The sequence below is a fragment of the Olea europaea genome, chromosome 1 (genome assembly GCF_002742605.1).
Source record: "Olea europaea var. sylvestris chromosome 1, O_europaea_v1, whole genome shotgun sequence".
In the NCBI taxonomy this organism is placed as follows: Eukaryota; Viridiplantae; Streptophyta; class Magnoliopsida; order Lamiales; family Oleaceae; genus Olea; species Olea europaea.
In genome coordinates this window covers 11,186,151-11,202,672 of record NC_036237.1, presented here as the reverse complement: position 1 = coordinate 11,202,672, position 16,522 = coordinate 11,186,151, and the positions used below count along the sequence as shown (strand labels likewise).

General features: G+C 29.6%; 1 protein-coding gene across 1 annotated transcript; it reads right to left on the bottom strand.

Moving 5' to 3' along the window:
- Positions 1-1,366: 1,366 nt before the first annotated feature.
- Positions 1,367-5,736, bottom strand: LOC111393985 (protein DOWNY MILDEW RESISTANCE 6-like). The gene is made up of 4 exons (XM_023019781.1): positions 5,468-5,736; positions 5,133-5,380; positions 1,902-2,226; positions 1,367-1,815 (listed from the first exon to the last, which is right to left on the bottom strand). The coding sequence occupies exons 1-4, from the start codon at positions 5,669-5,671 to the stop codon at positions 1,573-1,575; spliced, it is 1,020 nt and encodes a 339-aa protein (XP_022875549.1). The 5' UTR covers positions 5,672-5,736; the 3' UTR covers positions 1,367-1,572.
- Positions 5,737-16,522: the final 10,786 nt, after the last annotated feature.

The following is a 16,522-nucleotide window of genomic DNA, read 5'->3' as shown; positions in this document are numbered from 1 at the left end:
AAACGTGTCTTACTGCATCAAGTGTTCTAACAATTCAATCAAACATCTTTATTCTAACTTGACCAATACCAGCTATCCGACAATGTGTATAGTTATCGCTCATCACAACATCTTTTAAAACTTTTTTCATATATTGAAAACAAATCTAGATTAGAACACATATGAAAAGTGAAACTGTATCAAGAATCCAAGTCTCGTCAAGTTTCGGGTTGTAGTCAGATATGAGTAAAAGCTGTTCATAACTGTTACGATTTTTCTGCAATACTTGCTTCCCCTGAAGTTTCTAATTATTGATTAATAATCAATTTTGCTTTATTCTGCAACATATAATAATCATTTATCAAGTGCTCATTTTTCTTGCAATAATTACAAAATTTAAAGTTAGATTTGACTTGCCCCTTGCAAGACCACCATCAATAATGAGACCATCTCCATGAACCTCAAATGCAACAAGATGTTTCATCTTTTTCTTTGAGTATAGAGAATTATAAACTTCTTCGATGGTAAGAATATCGTGAATCTATAAAATCATATCTCTAAAAGTCATGTATGAAGTAGGCAATGAACACAATAAAATCAATCCCAAATCCTCTTAATCATATTTGACCTCAAAGGTCTCCAAATCAGCTACTATTTCCTTAAAAAGTTGCTAAATGATCCTTAAGAAATGTAAGACGTTGCTTCAAATGCAATTTGCTAGTAAGATTTTTCGTCATGCATAATTGCTCTAATTTTAATCATAATGCAGCGGTCGTCTTCTCCTTCAAAACAATTCGAAGAATATTATTTGAAAGATGAAGATGTATTTGAAATAGGGCATTTCGTTCTCTCCGTTGTTTCTCTTTCGGAGTCCAAGCTTGGGTATCTTATCAAAATCCAACAGTCGTCCAAATCCATCTAAGAGAATCTTATATTGCGATCTAATAGCGAAATATCATACTTTATAGTTGTCATTATGAAAGATGTTAGGCTCTTGATAAAAAAACTTGATCTTTCCAAGGATTGTAAAATCAAAAGCTCTGATACCAATTTGTTATATAGAAAATTGTAACCGGATTCATTCAATACCAATTCGTTGAAAAAATATGAGATTATAAGCACATTATGAAATAAAGATCACAAAAAGGCAAGAATAATGTAATTTGCAGAAAATTGAGATTTGATTATAATATAAAAAAAGAATACAGAGATTTACAATTTTTTTAACTTCTAATGACGTTAAATGACTTTAACTAAATTGTCGAGAAGAGCTGAATATATATAGGAAATAAATAGGGGATGTCCAAATGAAATTGTAACAACTTTTCTCCTCGGTCTATAATTTGACCTCTTCAAGTCTAACACAAATTATAACTCCCAATTGGACTTTCAACTAAAATTTGTCAAATAGACTTCGAATAGGATTTCAAATAACATTCCAAATAGAATTCAGGTCACACCATAATTCTTACAGATACAAAGTTGAAGTTGGTTTAAATACACAAACAAACAACAAAATCATACAACACATATATATATATAATAAGTAATTCTTGAAATCCAAATCAATATCAAGGGGAAAACCCTTAATTTTTAATTTTTGAAAAGTTCCAAACAATGTTCTTGGTCCAGGTTCCTGCCCCAGAATTTCTTGTAATATTCTGCATATGTGTAGTCTCTATAAATGGCTGGTGATCCATCAATTGTGAGTTCCTTTGGTGCACTGATTACTGCATCATTGCTTGGACATAAAAATGAAGCTACTGAAATTCTTGCTTTATCAGCATTCACTACAGCTCTATGCCAAACACTTGTGTATTTGCCATTACTCAGTGCCTGCATGCATATATAATCAAGATTGAGTTTGATACATTATGAGATATTAATCAATTTTCAATGAACTCGACTCGTCTACGACGTACCTGCAATTGATCACCAATGTTGATAATAAGAGCATTTTGGAGGGGTTTCACTGCAAGCCATTTGCCATCCTTGAGAACTTGCAGGCCTGCAACTTGTGTGTCTTGAAGTAAAATAGTGAGAGCATTTGGGTCAGCATGAGCCGGAAGACCATAAGTTAACTCCGGCTCTGGACATGGTGGATAATAGTTAATGGCCATATGCTGTCCTTGTTCTCCCAAAATGTTCTTTATGCAATCTTTTTCCAAGCCTAAACTCTTCGATATGTCCTGCTGCAATCTCGCCCCAAGGTTTCGAATTTCGGTGCAGTATTTGCTTACAATTTCCCTTCCAATGCCAAGATTCAAAAATAATAATGAAAGGGACAAATATTTTTCACCCTGGGCATTTTTAGGATATAATTTAAATAAATAAGTTTGTTTATATTTAAATAGTTTAAGGGTCCGTTTGATAGTACTTTTGAAGATTAAGAAGTTTTTTTTTTTTTTTTTTTTTTAAAAACTTTTTTTAATTTAAGAAGTTTTTTTTTTTTTTTTTTTTTTAAAACGCTTTGATAACTTTCTACAAGTGCTTTATATGCCTAAAAGAGTTTTCAGAGGAAGTTGACATAAAGAATTTCTTTAGCAAGTTCCTCTACAAGAATATTGTAAAAACAAGTTCTGCCAAATAGATCCAAAACTTTATAATAAGATAATTCAATGTAGTTAGTATCAGAGTAGATGAAAATTGCATAACAATAGTAAACACTAATACTATATAGTCTCTATATATCTTTGTCGAGTGAGAAACGAGCTACGACTTAGATGCCCTATATGGTATAACTAAAAAAATCTTATTAAAAGTTAAGTCAATGTCAACAATTAATTTTAATAATACATTTTATAGGATTACAATTGCTCAACTGTACATTCTATCGACTTTTATAAAAAAAGTTGACTATAAATCACATAAAAATTATGATGAACTATCACATTCATAGTGAGTAGAAATTGAAGCAAAGAAATTATGGAGTATTACGCGTGAGATATATTTTATGTAATAATCTTTTTATTTAATCGACACATTCAAATAATTATAATAGATTTGACATAGTGTCGACGCGCTTTGAACGATTGAAAATTTAATTAAGACAATAATTTCAACGATGTCGACATGATTTAAACATTAAAAAATGTTGATGGATGGGTCAATTTCCACTGTCCGCCGGAATCTAGAAGTGCTGATGTGGACCCCCATAAGCACTCGCCGTATTCTTTGAAAATCAATTTTAGTTACGTGAATAATTAGCATTACTTATTTGATGAAATTTCAATACGAGCATACGTGTCAAAAGCAGGACGAAAGACTCAAAGATTCTGACATCATCCACTGACAAAAATGATGACGTCATTACAAATTAACCGCACGCAACGGCGGGAAGAAGACAGACCAAATTCACATGCTACCTAAGTGGCAAGAGCCGTGGATCTACAAATACCGTTCACACATTTCTTTATGGCAATAAATATTTTAATGGTTCCTTTCCCATGCTACCCAAGAGCCGTGGATCTACAAATATGTCCTTTTATTGTCTCAAGAGTTCAAAAATTATATATCTCTATTTTCACATAAATTAAAAAAAATTAATTAATATAATTAAAATATAAAATTTTCTTATTTCTTTTACAATCAGTGCTAGAAGATTAGTCTAGATTGTCACACTTGGCAAATTTAATTTGTGAAATTTGTTTGAATTAATCTATCATTTAATATGTTGCAGTTGTCATCAGATTATTCTAGAGACTAGCGATGTTAAATAATATTACCTATTTTATTAATGATAAGGCACGTTAAATATGAATATATTAGAAAATTAAGAAATTAACTAAATTCTCAACAAATAAAGTGACATAAATTGGAACAAACAAAAAAGAAAAGCAAACATATCTTTATGAGATAAATGGAATATTATTTTCTAGCCTCCTATTTGATTTAGTTTAAAAAAAGAAAAATTAAAGTCAGCAATAAATTTTAATTACACATGTTATGAAATCTATTTTTTATCAAATTTTAAATCACGTATTTTATCAACTTTTATCAAAATGCACTAAAGGTACGAAACAGGAAGTGGCATGAGCTTTGCTCTAGATTGAGTGACTAACAATAACTTTGGCCGTCCATTTTTTTAACATTTTATGACGTCATATCTTTCTAAAAATACTATAATAATAAAATATGAGAAGAAGTAAAACACGTCATTAATACTTGAGACACGCCACTATCAACTATTTCAAATAAAATGACAACGGTGGTCCTAAAGTCCAACGTCAAATATGTTATACAATTCTTTAATTGTAATTGGAGCACAAAATTCCCGTACTACCTTTGTTTGGGAGTAGCACGTGGCAGTTAATGTTCAAATATGACACTGTTTTCTTCCTAAACAGGTTTTACCAATATCAATAAAATTGCCACTTCATTACATTTCCAATTCTATCGTCCTTCACGGCATAATTTTTGTAAAGCTGTCCATAAGATTTATCTTCAAAAAGGGCAAAAATGAACACAATTTCGACTTTTTATTTCATGAATTGCAAAAATAAATAATGAATGTCTAGTTGTAATTATATTTTCTAATGGGTCCAAAATCACTAGTTGTTTTGTACTTTGATATTCTTGACACGATTTTTAAAATATACTAACATGATTATCGTACACTACCTCACTCAATAACACGTGATGATGTACTTGTTTGTTGCATGAAACAATTGCGTAAAATCATGCATCTCGTGAAAAATCAATGTAAATCAATAACCTATGTTTTCTTAGCCATTGATTAATCAGCATAAATGCTAAAAACTACTCTCTCTCCATTCTATTTATATATGCTGATTTTATTTTTCACACGAATTAAAAAATTTTATTTAATATTATTAAAAAAATAAATTTTGCCAAACATTTTCCTAATCTACCCTTATTTATATTTGTACAATTTCAATATTAAGTGAAGAAAATTAGTTATAATTAGACAAATTAAATAAAGGTAAGACTATATAATTGAGACAAGAAAATAAGGAAAATCAATACATATAAATGGGCTGGAGGGAGTAATATTTTAAGAGGAGTTTTCATATTAGGTTTTGGAAATGTAATCAAGAATTTTCTTAGAAAAATCCATTTCTTCCTGGAATTCAAAGAGTTTTTCTGTGGGAAGGACGGAAAAAAATAGATAATAATAAAAATAATGTTCTTACTTGAAAGTGGATGGATTTGAAGGCCATTCAGATGCATATTTCTCCAAAGGATAACAATGGAGTCTAAGATAATCTCTCCAATTATGCACAGTCTCCTTCTTCACATTAGAACTTGTGGACAATCTCACAGTCTTGAAAGGGTCTTCTGAATATAATTTCATTTTTTCTTCCAATGGTAAATGGAAAAATTCATCGGCCACCTTCAGCATTTTCTCCATTATTTCTTCTGGTACTCCATGATTTGTCACCTGATAATACAGATGCAAAATAAGCAATTATTATTTTAATAATTGTTAATGGTAAAAGAAAACGTCGCTTTTAAATACGGGTTGTACCTGAAATAAACCATAATCGCGGCAGGCATCTCCAATTTGTTGGATTATTGAGGATTCATCTTCACAGCCTAAATCAATCATCGGAACTGTTTCCCAGTCGGCAACCTCTGACAGTTTTGGCTGTTCCAGTGCCGGCCGGACATAACTCTTTGGAAGAGTTGAGTATTTGATTCCATTGGAGACTATTTTTGTATCTAACAGCATATTGAACTAAACTTTTGAGAATGCATTTGTAAGAAGAAAAATGGATAGTGGGAGAAGATGGGATTGCATATTTATGGCTGAGTGTGGGTTGGACTTGACTTGGTTTTGGTCTTTCTTTATTTAGCCCTTGTTTAGGGTGTAGAAAATCTTTAATAAATTTTAATAAAAGTTGATAAAATGTATGATTGAGAAATTGTGAATACCATAAAACATGTGTTTCAAATTAATTGTTGACTTTGAGTTGAGAATTTAATTTCCATCAAATAAGGGCTTAGTCTAATATAAATAATTTCAATTTCAATTTCAATTTTGTTCTTGAACCCCTTTTTGGTTAGCTAAAAAAAGGATAAAAATTGAAGTTGAAGTCAACCATTAATTGGAATGATACATTTTATGAGATCCATAAATTTTACCTACTATTCAAGAACACATTTCACAAAAATCTATTAAAAATATGATTGTTAACAAGCTAAATATGGGCTGATTAATTCCGTTAAATTTCTTCGTTTGTACAATGTGACGAATTGGAGACGCAAAAAAACATAACTTAAAACTTTATCACACAACTTGCTGTTCAATTGTACAATAGTCTTGATCTCCCGTCCTCGATGGTCGAGAGAAACTTTCACACCTCTGATATGACAGGAGAACTTTAGTCATAATTCCTTTAATTTATGACTAATTCAGAAAACTATAACTATAGATTCTTTTGTCATGTCAGTAGTGAAAAAAAATTATCTTGTTCACTGGGTAGGTGTTATATTGCCATTTGAGTTAAAAAGAAACGTATAGAAGTGTTTATGTAACATGTGAAATGGGAAAAGGACAATAATTATTTGATAAAACCATCACCATCTTGGTAGCAATTTTTAAACTCCCACCAAGACGCGGGTTTGGCCAAGACCCTACCATGGATTAAATAGTGTTTAATTAAATTTTTTTGGTTGAAAAAAAGTTCACCTAAAGAAAATAGAGAAAACCTTTAAGTTAAATTTATATGTTTGTAATAGCTCATTTTTATATGTTTTAAAAGGTAAATTGTTCCAAAAAAAATGATGCATGAACTGTTCTATGACTCCAAAGATAAATTGTACAAGCCACTTGACATCCATGGTATGTATTTCATCATTAATATGTATGTGGTGTACTAAAATTATATATTTCATTTTGTTATCTCAACATGATATAATATTAACTAACGCCGCTAGATTTTTCAGAAATATGAAAGGAAATACAGCTTAAAATATTGAAGCATACGATGACGAAATTTCCTAAAAGGAGAGAAATATGAAGAATGTTTGGTCCGTCTCAAAATGTAGGTGTGAAAATTATCGAGAAAATGTTACAAATAAATTACACCGAATTCCGGGAAAAAAAAAAAAAGGAATTGCATATTAATATTATCGTAAAGCCCTCTATTTCCTAGCACTACGTGGATTATTTGCGAAGAAAGAAATTTGGAGAAATGACAAGCCAGTGGTCCGTCTCAATTATGTAGAAGCATATAGAACTTGTTAAAAGTATATTTAACTAGACTTTTCTAGTAGAAGATACACAATTAAATTCAAAAGAAAATAAATTAAAATCAAGTACAATATATATGGATGCTTTAAAAGAAATCCACGAATGCAGGATTTATGGTCAATATATAATATTAGATTGCAGGATTTATGGTCAATATTGAAGATGCAATGGGCTTAACGACTCTGCTCTTGATGTTTAAAATCTTTGACGTTACTAAAGATAACATAATCGGAAGCCATTTTTCTATTAAAAGAGATGGGCATTCATTATAAAATTATTCTAGTTCTACAATTAGGGTTGACAACTTCAACTGACAACGTATTCTCAGAAAGGGAATTTACGATATTTTTATTTAGCGTGAACCCCTTATTATGTGTGCGATTGTCAATCCCAATTGTATATGTACCATAACTGTTCAATGTAACTGGAAAACAAAATCCTACTTGAATATAGTAGTTTTTGCTACAAAGACACTAAGACAAGGAAATAAATTTTCTGATCATCCTGTCAATATGGGAGAGATCCAAAGAAAAAATTCAAAAAATCCACCGAATTGAAGAGTTTCTTTAGGAGCCAGAAAGTGATTTTTTTTTTCCCTTCCCAATTACCAACAACAGAAACGACATTCTTTTCTCTCTAGAATAATCAAAAGGTATAAAGCTGTTACAAATTTTTAATAAACTAAATGCTAGTCAGATTCCATTATTGGAAGTTGACCCTATACTAGAACAATTCTAATATAAAATTAAAATAAAAGGACTTTACACCCTCAGGACATGATATTTGATTATTTGAATGTTACGTATTGCCAACTTTGTTGTTTTTTTGCTATTACATATGAGAGTATGACATTTTTCTTTTTTCATTTTTTTTAATTTAAAGATTGTACAAGACGTAAAATTTAAAAAATGAAAATTTAAGAAAATAAATATCCCTGCAACATAAAAATAATACCATAATTTTTCATCATCTTTTGGAACTAAGCTCATGTTTTACCTCCATTTTTTAAAATTCATTTTTCATCAACCTTATTTTCAATCATATATTTTAAAGTAAAATTGTAGAAACATTCCAAGCCTTTCAATTTGTTACAAGCTATACACTAATCTTTTTATTTTTGCAACCGCAATCTTAAACCTTTTACTTTAAATGCAGCTGAGGTTCATTGGACAGAATTCGTTCATCAATTCGTTAATCAACCCAAAAATTAATACAATTTGACAAATTAAGTAATGGGTAAACTAGTAAATTAACATTTTCTGTAATAGAAAAATTCAAATAACTAAATCAAAAAAGAAAAAGAACTTCGTCTTCCCCAAACACCCCACCCTCACCCGAGAACCAGATGGGGATAAATTTCATTAACATTAGAATAGCCCCCTCTTTGAGACCCATTTTTGTGAAGTGATAAACTCCGAGCGCTCGCAATTGCCAAACGAAGATTGTTGTTGGTTTATGTGTGAAGAGGGAAGAATTTTTATGGTTCTTCTTTGCTTCTACTTTCTGGGATTCCAAGTAAAGGGTTGTTTGCTTCCAAAAATGAAGAAGTCATTGGGTAAATATAAGGGGCAACCACCCTTGGAGAAATCCCCAATTTCTCTCAACTCTAATTCTTTGATTCTGAATTAAGAGTCCGTTTGATTACAAAGATGGAATTGAATTGCCTAGAAATTATTATTTTTTAGAATTGTAAATTATTGTGTTTGATTGGTATAATTTTTCACGTGAAAAATGTTATAATGAAAGTATTTTTTTTTGTTCGTTTAGCTTTATTTTACATGAAAATGTCAATTAAAGGAATAAAATTTACTAGAATTACGGATAAAATTTGTTTTCATTGTAAAAAAAAAAAAACGAAAAAAACTGCTACAGTCATCGTTAATTCCAATTCTCACCATTTTGGTGAGAATTCCAATTCCTTGAATTGGTGGAGTTTGGCTTATGTCGCACTCAAGTTCGAAATTCAATTCTAAGCTAAAAAAATGCTATCAAACAAGGTTAAATTAAAAGAATTCCAATTCCATTTCCCATGGAATTCCACCTCCAATCAAACACAGACTAATGGTTTTGTTGATGAAGCAGAAGCTCTAATTTACACTGCCTCACATTTCCTTTTTGGTCCATTATCAACGCTCTTCAATGGTCGTAGCTATTTCCACAGTGGTGAGCATTGCTAAAATTCTGGAAAATAATTCCTGCGATTACAGTAGTTAAATCGATGGGTGGTTTGTGGTGGCGAATTGCTGACGTCGACGACCGTGACTAGGTTTCCTGATTTTGGTTTTAGGTGTGGATGGGGATGGGAAAGTTTGGGGAAGATGAACAATACTTCTTTTTTCTTTTCAAATTTTTTTTTTTTTCATTTTCATTTTTTTTTGATTTAATTTTTTTAATTGCTTTATTATTAAATATTGTAAACATATCATTTTAGTATGCCAATATGAGTGAAAATTTCAATTTCAGTGTTAACTAATGGAACTCTAAACAGAATTTGTTCTATGAACTCCGATTACCATTGAAGTGAATGGTTTGAAATTGCAACTGCAAAAATGAAAGATTAAGGTGTATTCTTCAATAAAATAAAAGATTAGGGACCTCCGTTACAATTTTTTCTGTATTTGAATAAAATTTACTACTTCTATCAATTTTTTAACCACAGTTTTCAACGTTTATAAAAATATTTTATAAATTTGATTTTTAGCTAAATCAAACAAGGCTTTTAAAAAATGTGTGATTGAAAAGAAGCGAGAGAGAAATGTAATTGAAAAATAATAGAAATCGAACAAGGCTAAATGAAAAATTATATATATATATATATATATATATATATATATATATATATATATATATATATATATATATATATATATATATATATATATATATATATATATATATATATATATATATATATATATATATATATATATATATATATATATATATAATTTTTCATTTAGCCTTGTTCGATTTCTATTATTTTTCAATTACATTTCTCTCTCGCTTCTTTTCAATCACACATTTTTTAATAAAATAATATTATATGTAATTTTTTTTTTAATAACACATTATTCACCAATCTACTATTTCAAAATGCATAACATTTTAATGGGCTCAAACCATCTCTTAATTTAGTTATTAATAATCGTTACTAAATTATTGTTAGTTTATATTTGTGTTCAATAGATTTGATCCATTTTTTCAATGAACTAAGAATACAAAATCAATCCTATTTATTAATAACTTTAAACAAACAGCTTACTATCAACTGTATTTAAAATTCAAATTTTTTTAGAAATAAATTACCTTTCAATACAATGTTTATAACGTTGTTTACTTTTAGTGTGAATCCGAATTGAGAAAAAACAATAATAGGAAAGTCTCCGTTTTGTACCCACATGCCGTTAAGCCGATCGGAGGGCGCCACATCTTGATTTCTCCACAGACCAAGTGCGTTTTCTAGCGCCGACGAAAACGGACAACCTAACAACGCGTTTTAGAAGATTGAAGTCGTTTTGGTCTTATTCCTTAATTGACCGTCCCCAACCTCTGATCTCATTATACATTTCACATGGGATAGCTTCAATACTGTCCTGTAGACAGGCATCACATGCCATGTTGAAGACGTTGTGAGAATAAACGGTGTACTTAGAATTTGGAGTATTGACTTGTTAGAATGTGTACAAAATATCGTTAGGTAGTATTCTTGTAGATTTCGAATAAAGAGACATGTAGAAAGGAGTTATATTATGCTCATTTTTAATTTGTTGTGGTTGCTGTGTCGTTCACGTTAAGCTCATTTGCTTTGTCATTAGCTTAAGACAGAATCTTGACCAAAGACCAAGTACGTAAACTCGAATTTGATTATAGCAAAACACAAAAAGGGAGTATATCCTTGAGATGAATGATTCTATCAATCGTGACGCCGACCATATAAATCAATTATGCGTACTACGTTGTGCCCTTTGTATCCATTTGTTCTTGTAGAGTTGTGACTACCAAGTCAACTATATATGGTCTATTAGTATTCTTGCATGTAGATTTCGAATAAAGAGATGTGTAGAAAGAAGTTATATTATGCTCATTTTTAATTTGTTGTGGTTGCTGTGTCGTTCACGTTAAGCTTATTTGCTTTGTCATTACCTTAAGACAGAATCTTGACCAAAAACCAAGTAAGTAAACTCGAGTTTGATTATAGCAAAACACAATAAGAGAGTGTATCCTTGAGATGAACGATTCAATCAATCATGACGCCGACCATATAAATCAATTATGCGTACTATGTTGTGCCCTTTGTATCCCATTTGTCCTTGTAGAATTGTGACTACCAAGTCAACTATATATGGTCTATTAGTATTCTTGCATGTAGATTTCGAATAAAGAGACGTGTAGAAAGGAGTTATATTATGCTCATTTTTAATTTGTTGTGGTTGTTGTGTCGTTCACGTTAAGCTCATTTGCTTTGTCATTACCTTAAGACAGAATCTTGACCAAAGACCAAAAAAGTAAACTCGAGTTTGATTATAACAAAACACAATAAGGGAGTATATTTTTGAGATGAATGATTCTATCAATCATGACGCCAACCTTATAAATCAATTATGCTTACTACGTTGTGCCCTTTGTATCCATTTGTTCTTGTAAAGTTGTGACTACCAAGTCAACTATATATGGTCTATTTGTATTTGAGTATTAACGTGTTGAAAGTGTAATGTAAGTCATTAAAAACTATAAAATTTTGGTTAATAGTATCATTATGTGTATATTCATAATTAAAACAATATAATATCGAAAAAGAAATATTTAAAAATGATTTAAATTGTCATATTATATTATTATATTCATTTTCTTTGCCAGTATCTTCAACTTATTGACGTGTCGTTCACGTTAAGCTTAGTTGCTTTGTCATTGCTACGTGGCCGAATCTTAATTAAAGACCAAGAACTTATCATGATGTTTCATGATAATGAAATTTGAGGAGAAATTTGAGATGAAAATGTATGTCCTTCAAGATAAATATTTTTTTTAATAAATTTAAAACAGGCTACACAAATTATTATTATTATTATTATTATTATTATTTCAAATTATTATTTGTTTTCAAGTTTTTTGATCCATTGCTGTATCAATTTTGTCCTTATTTAGCTTTTGGATTCATTTAAATTGTAACAAACTAGGATTGTTTATATTATTTTTAATTAGATGAACTCAAAATTTAGGTTGGTTGAGAAAAATACTTTTTGGTCCCCTTTATTATCTTATTAGCATGTTAGTATTCAACCCTTTTCCACAAAAAAAATAAAAAATAAAAAATAAAAAATAAATAAATAAATAAAATAATAATAATAATAAAAAAATAAAAAAATAATAATAAGAAGTTGATTCTCAATCTTGTGTTAGAGTTGTACAAACAATCCTGATGAAAAGTCTAAAATTGTTATGCATCCCACAAAGAAATATGTCGTAATTCAAATTTTTGGACACTAAATCATATTGGAAATCAAAATTTAATTTCATAAAGTTGAACATGCATAGACCAAATGAAGATTTAATAATAATTTGAAGTGTTTCCGTCATTGGCGATTATATTGTGCAATTATAATGAAATATTGAGGATTAACTTAATTTTTTTTAAACGTTGAGGACCAAATTAAAGACTATATAAAGGAGTTACATTGTCGGATTATATAATTATTATTATTTTAATTTAAGCTCGTTTGCTTTGTTGTTACCTCGAGTTGAATCTTGACGAAAGACAAAACAAATATAATGATGTTTTATTATAACAAAACTGAAGAAGGGAATGTACCCTTGAGAGGAATGATTCTTCTTATGATCTTCTTAATGCAGCAAATTAAAATTTATTTCTAGTAACCATGATGCGGACTATATAAATCAATTATGTTATACTCCGTTTTGCCCTTTGTATCCATTTGTCTTCATAGAGTTGTGACAACTAGATATGATCTATTCATATTTTGGTATTGACATAATGAAAGTGTAATGTAAGTCATGAAAAATTACAAAACTTTGTTTAATATATAGTATTATTATGTATATATTTATTTAGTATATTATTGAATTAAAAGGAGGCGTAAAAATGGCTTAAATTATCAGGTTGTTTAGTTGTGATCATTTTCTTTATTAGTATCTTTAATTTATTATCCTGTGATTCAAATTAAGCTTAGTTGCTTTGTCATTACTACGAGGTTGAATCTTAATTAAAGACCAAGAACTTGTCATGATGTTTCATGATAATGAAATTTGAGAAGAAAATGTATGTGGAAATAAATGAATTTTGAGAAGATAATGAACATTGTCCAAGATAAATAAATATTGTTTTTAACAAATTTAAAACAGGCTACACAAATTAATTTTTTTCAACTTTGTTTGGACCATTGCCGTATTAATTTTGTCCTTGTGTGGTTGTGATGATTAATTTAAATGTAAACAGACTAGGATTGATTATATTATTTTTAATTAGGTGAAGGTGAACTCAAACTAGAAGTGTGGTAGAGAATTAGCACACTTGGTCCCCACATATTATCTTATTAGCATGTGAGTATTCGACCTTTTTCAAAAAAATAAAAAATGAAGTTGATTCTCAATCTTTTGTTAGAGTTGCACAATCAATCCCTAATGATGAAATGTCCAAATATTTATTAAATTATTTTGCATCCCTCATAGAAATATGTCACAATTCAAGTTTTCAAACAAAAATCAAAACTTACTTTCACAAAGTTGACATGTGTAGACCAAACGAAGATTAATAATAATTTGAAGGATTTCCGTCATTGCCGATTATATTGTGCAATAATAAAGTAATACTGAGGATAAACTTCATTCTTTTTAAAGGTTGGGGACTAAATTAGTACTTAAACAACAAGTTAGAGACCCATTATGAAATACTAGAACAATAAGTCAGAGACCAATTACGAAACATGCAGATGAGTGGGCTTTTCTCTCGTAAATTTGTTAATTACAGAATGAATCAAATCTCTCCATGTAAGTCCCAAACCTAACTATCTAAAGTTTGATTCACAGCTTGATTCGACTTACTAATTTGCCTTTATAATCCTAATTAGGTTTGAAAAGACATGTATGTGTTTAGCAGGTTAGATTGAAAATAATATTAAAAAATAAAATTCTATCATTTGCTATACAATGTTGTCTGAGAAACAAGAACCCCACTGTGTACAAGATGGACTTCACAGAGATCTTACAGAATACACAAAAGGGGGGAACGTCAACATTTTTTGCAATTTTTTATCATCCATGGGTCCCACATAGGGCCGACCTCATGTGTCTGTTTTGGAGGGATTCTGCTCTGTATAAATGGCTTTGGCCAAGAAACAAACTAGTCCTTAGTATCCATAAACTCATTCTTTGTCATATTTTCTTATGTAAATTTCCAATAATAATAATAATAATAAATGACGTTATTAACTAATTCAAATTTGATTACATATCGTATACTTCTTTACAAATTTTAATGAATAATAGGAGTGAAATGGAGAATAAATAAAAATAATCGTTTAACACATTGCCAATTGTTATATAAATTTCTATCTGATCAATTTGTCCAGGTTTGAACGTTATTGTTATTATTATGCCTCACTTGAATTAGATCCTAGATCATTTCGAATTACATAGATTTTGATCAAAATGTTTGTGTCCAAATTTTAAATATAGAAATGGTAATAAAATTTATTGGTCCAAATAACATTTTCTTTCCCTTGCAACAGTTAAAAACGTAAAAGAAGCGAACTTGGGCCTGAGTTGGCTTGTTCATGTATTAGTGGACAGGTTTTTACACTAGAGACAACATAGATAGCAGCCCAATTAGTCACGATGAGACAGATGTTTGGAGATAAAGTCACGAAAAGAAAATAAATTCTAGGTAGTTGAATTGATTGTAAATTATTTGCGTGAAAATTATTAATTAAATGTGTTAAATGATTTTATTTTCAATCCAAAAAAATTATACTTGTCCATTTTTTATTGATAGGTAAATGGGAGAGTGAGGGAGTGGATGAAAGAGAGAGTGATCGCCTTGGAAAATAAAAACATACTTCATCTAAGAAAATATTTTCCTTATTTTTTAAGAGAAATATAATCATGTGAGCAAAAGCGGAAAAATATTTCCCATAAAAAAATATCAATCAAACAACACAAAAGAATTTGAATGAAAAATGACATTTTTCATAGAAAATATTGGCAATTAAACACTCTCTAATTTCAAATCTAATTTTGGCGAAATGTCAAAAAGAAGGGGTGGACCAACCCACCTACAGGTTGATCCGATTCAAGTCCGTCATGAGTTTGAATCAATCCATCTATAATATGGTTTCTTGTTAGGACCGAAGTGTCTTTCAAATTTGAGGATCGACATGGCTCGTGGACCTAGGGCTGGACATGTCGAATTGAATCGAATTGGATCCCGAATTTTCAAGTATTTAATAAGTAGAAATATCGGGGCCCATAATAAAATTATGGAGCTGAACGGGTTCAATTCGATTCGGTTATATTCAGTTTGATTCCATTCGGTACCTAGTACAATAATTATTTTTTAATATTACAACAACTCTACATTTTTTTAACATGTTCAATCTTAACTCTTACAAAATAACATAGTTCAATTCGGTAATATATTTTGGGCATCTATTTATTGAGTTATTCATAAATTTGACTGTTAAAATCATATGAAGAGGAAGGTAACGAATTCACAATAATTAAAAAAGGTGCAGTCAAGCTTCCAATTCGATTTCTTCAAAATGATAGAAATAGCACTATGATAGAATGAGATTTGAAAAAAGTTTAGGTCAATTTATTTAAATTGGACTTGGGATAAATTGATTAGTTGGCAAATGAAATAGGAAAAATGATATTTTTGGATCCAATTAATTAGTTGTCAAATTTGTTTTGGAAAAAATAAAATAATTTGACTTATTTAATTTAAAAGTTAAAAAAATTAGGAAGATTCGATTATTCGATTCCTAATTTAGAACTGAGAACTGAGTTGAACCTATCGGTTCTCGATTAAGATACCATATTTAACTTAAAAAGAAGCGCTCGATTCGAGTCTGATTCGATTCGGGAGTTCTGTTCAAAGACTTGATAATATTGTGGGCCAGACAATCCAACCCATTATTTATTATTCTTTTTTCATTTTGGAAAAAAATTAAAAGTTGTAATTCCCTAAAAAAAAAAAAAAAGGAATATTGTGCCAGAGAATTGTGTAAAAACGTAGAGAAGAAACAGGTATTTATAGTTATAAAAATGATTTCTTAAAAGGATAATTATATTCAAATAATTGTTTTATTAGTT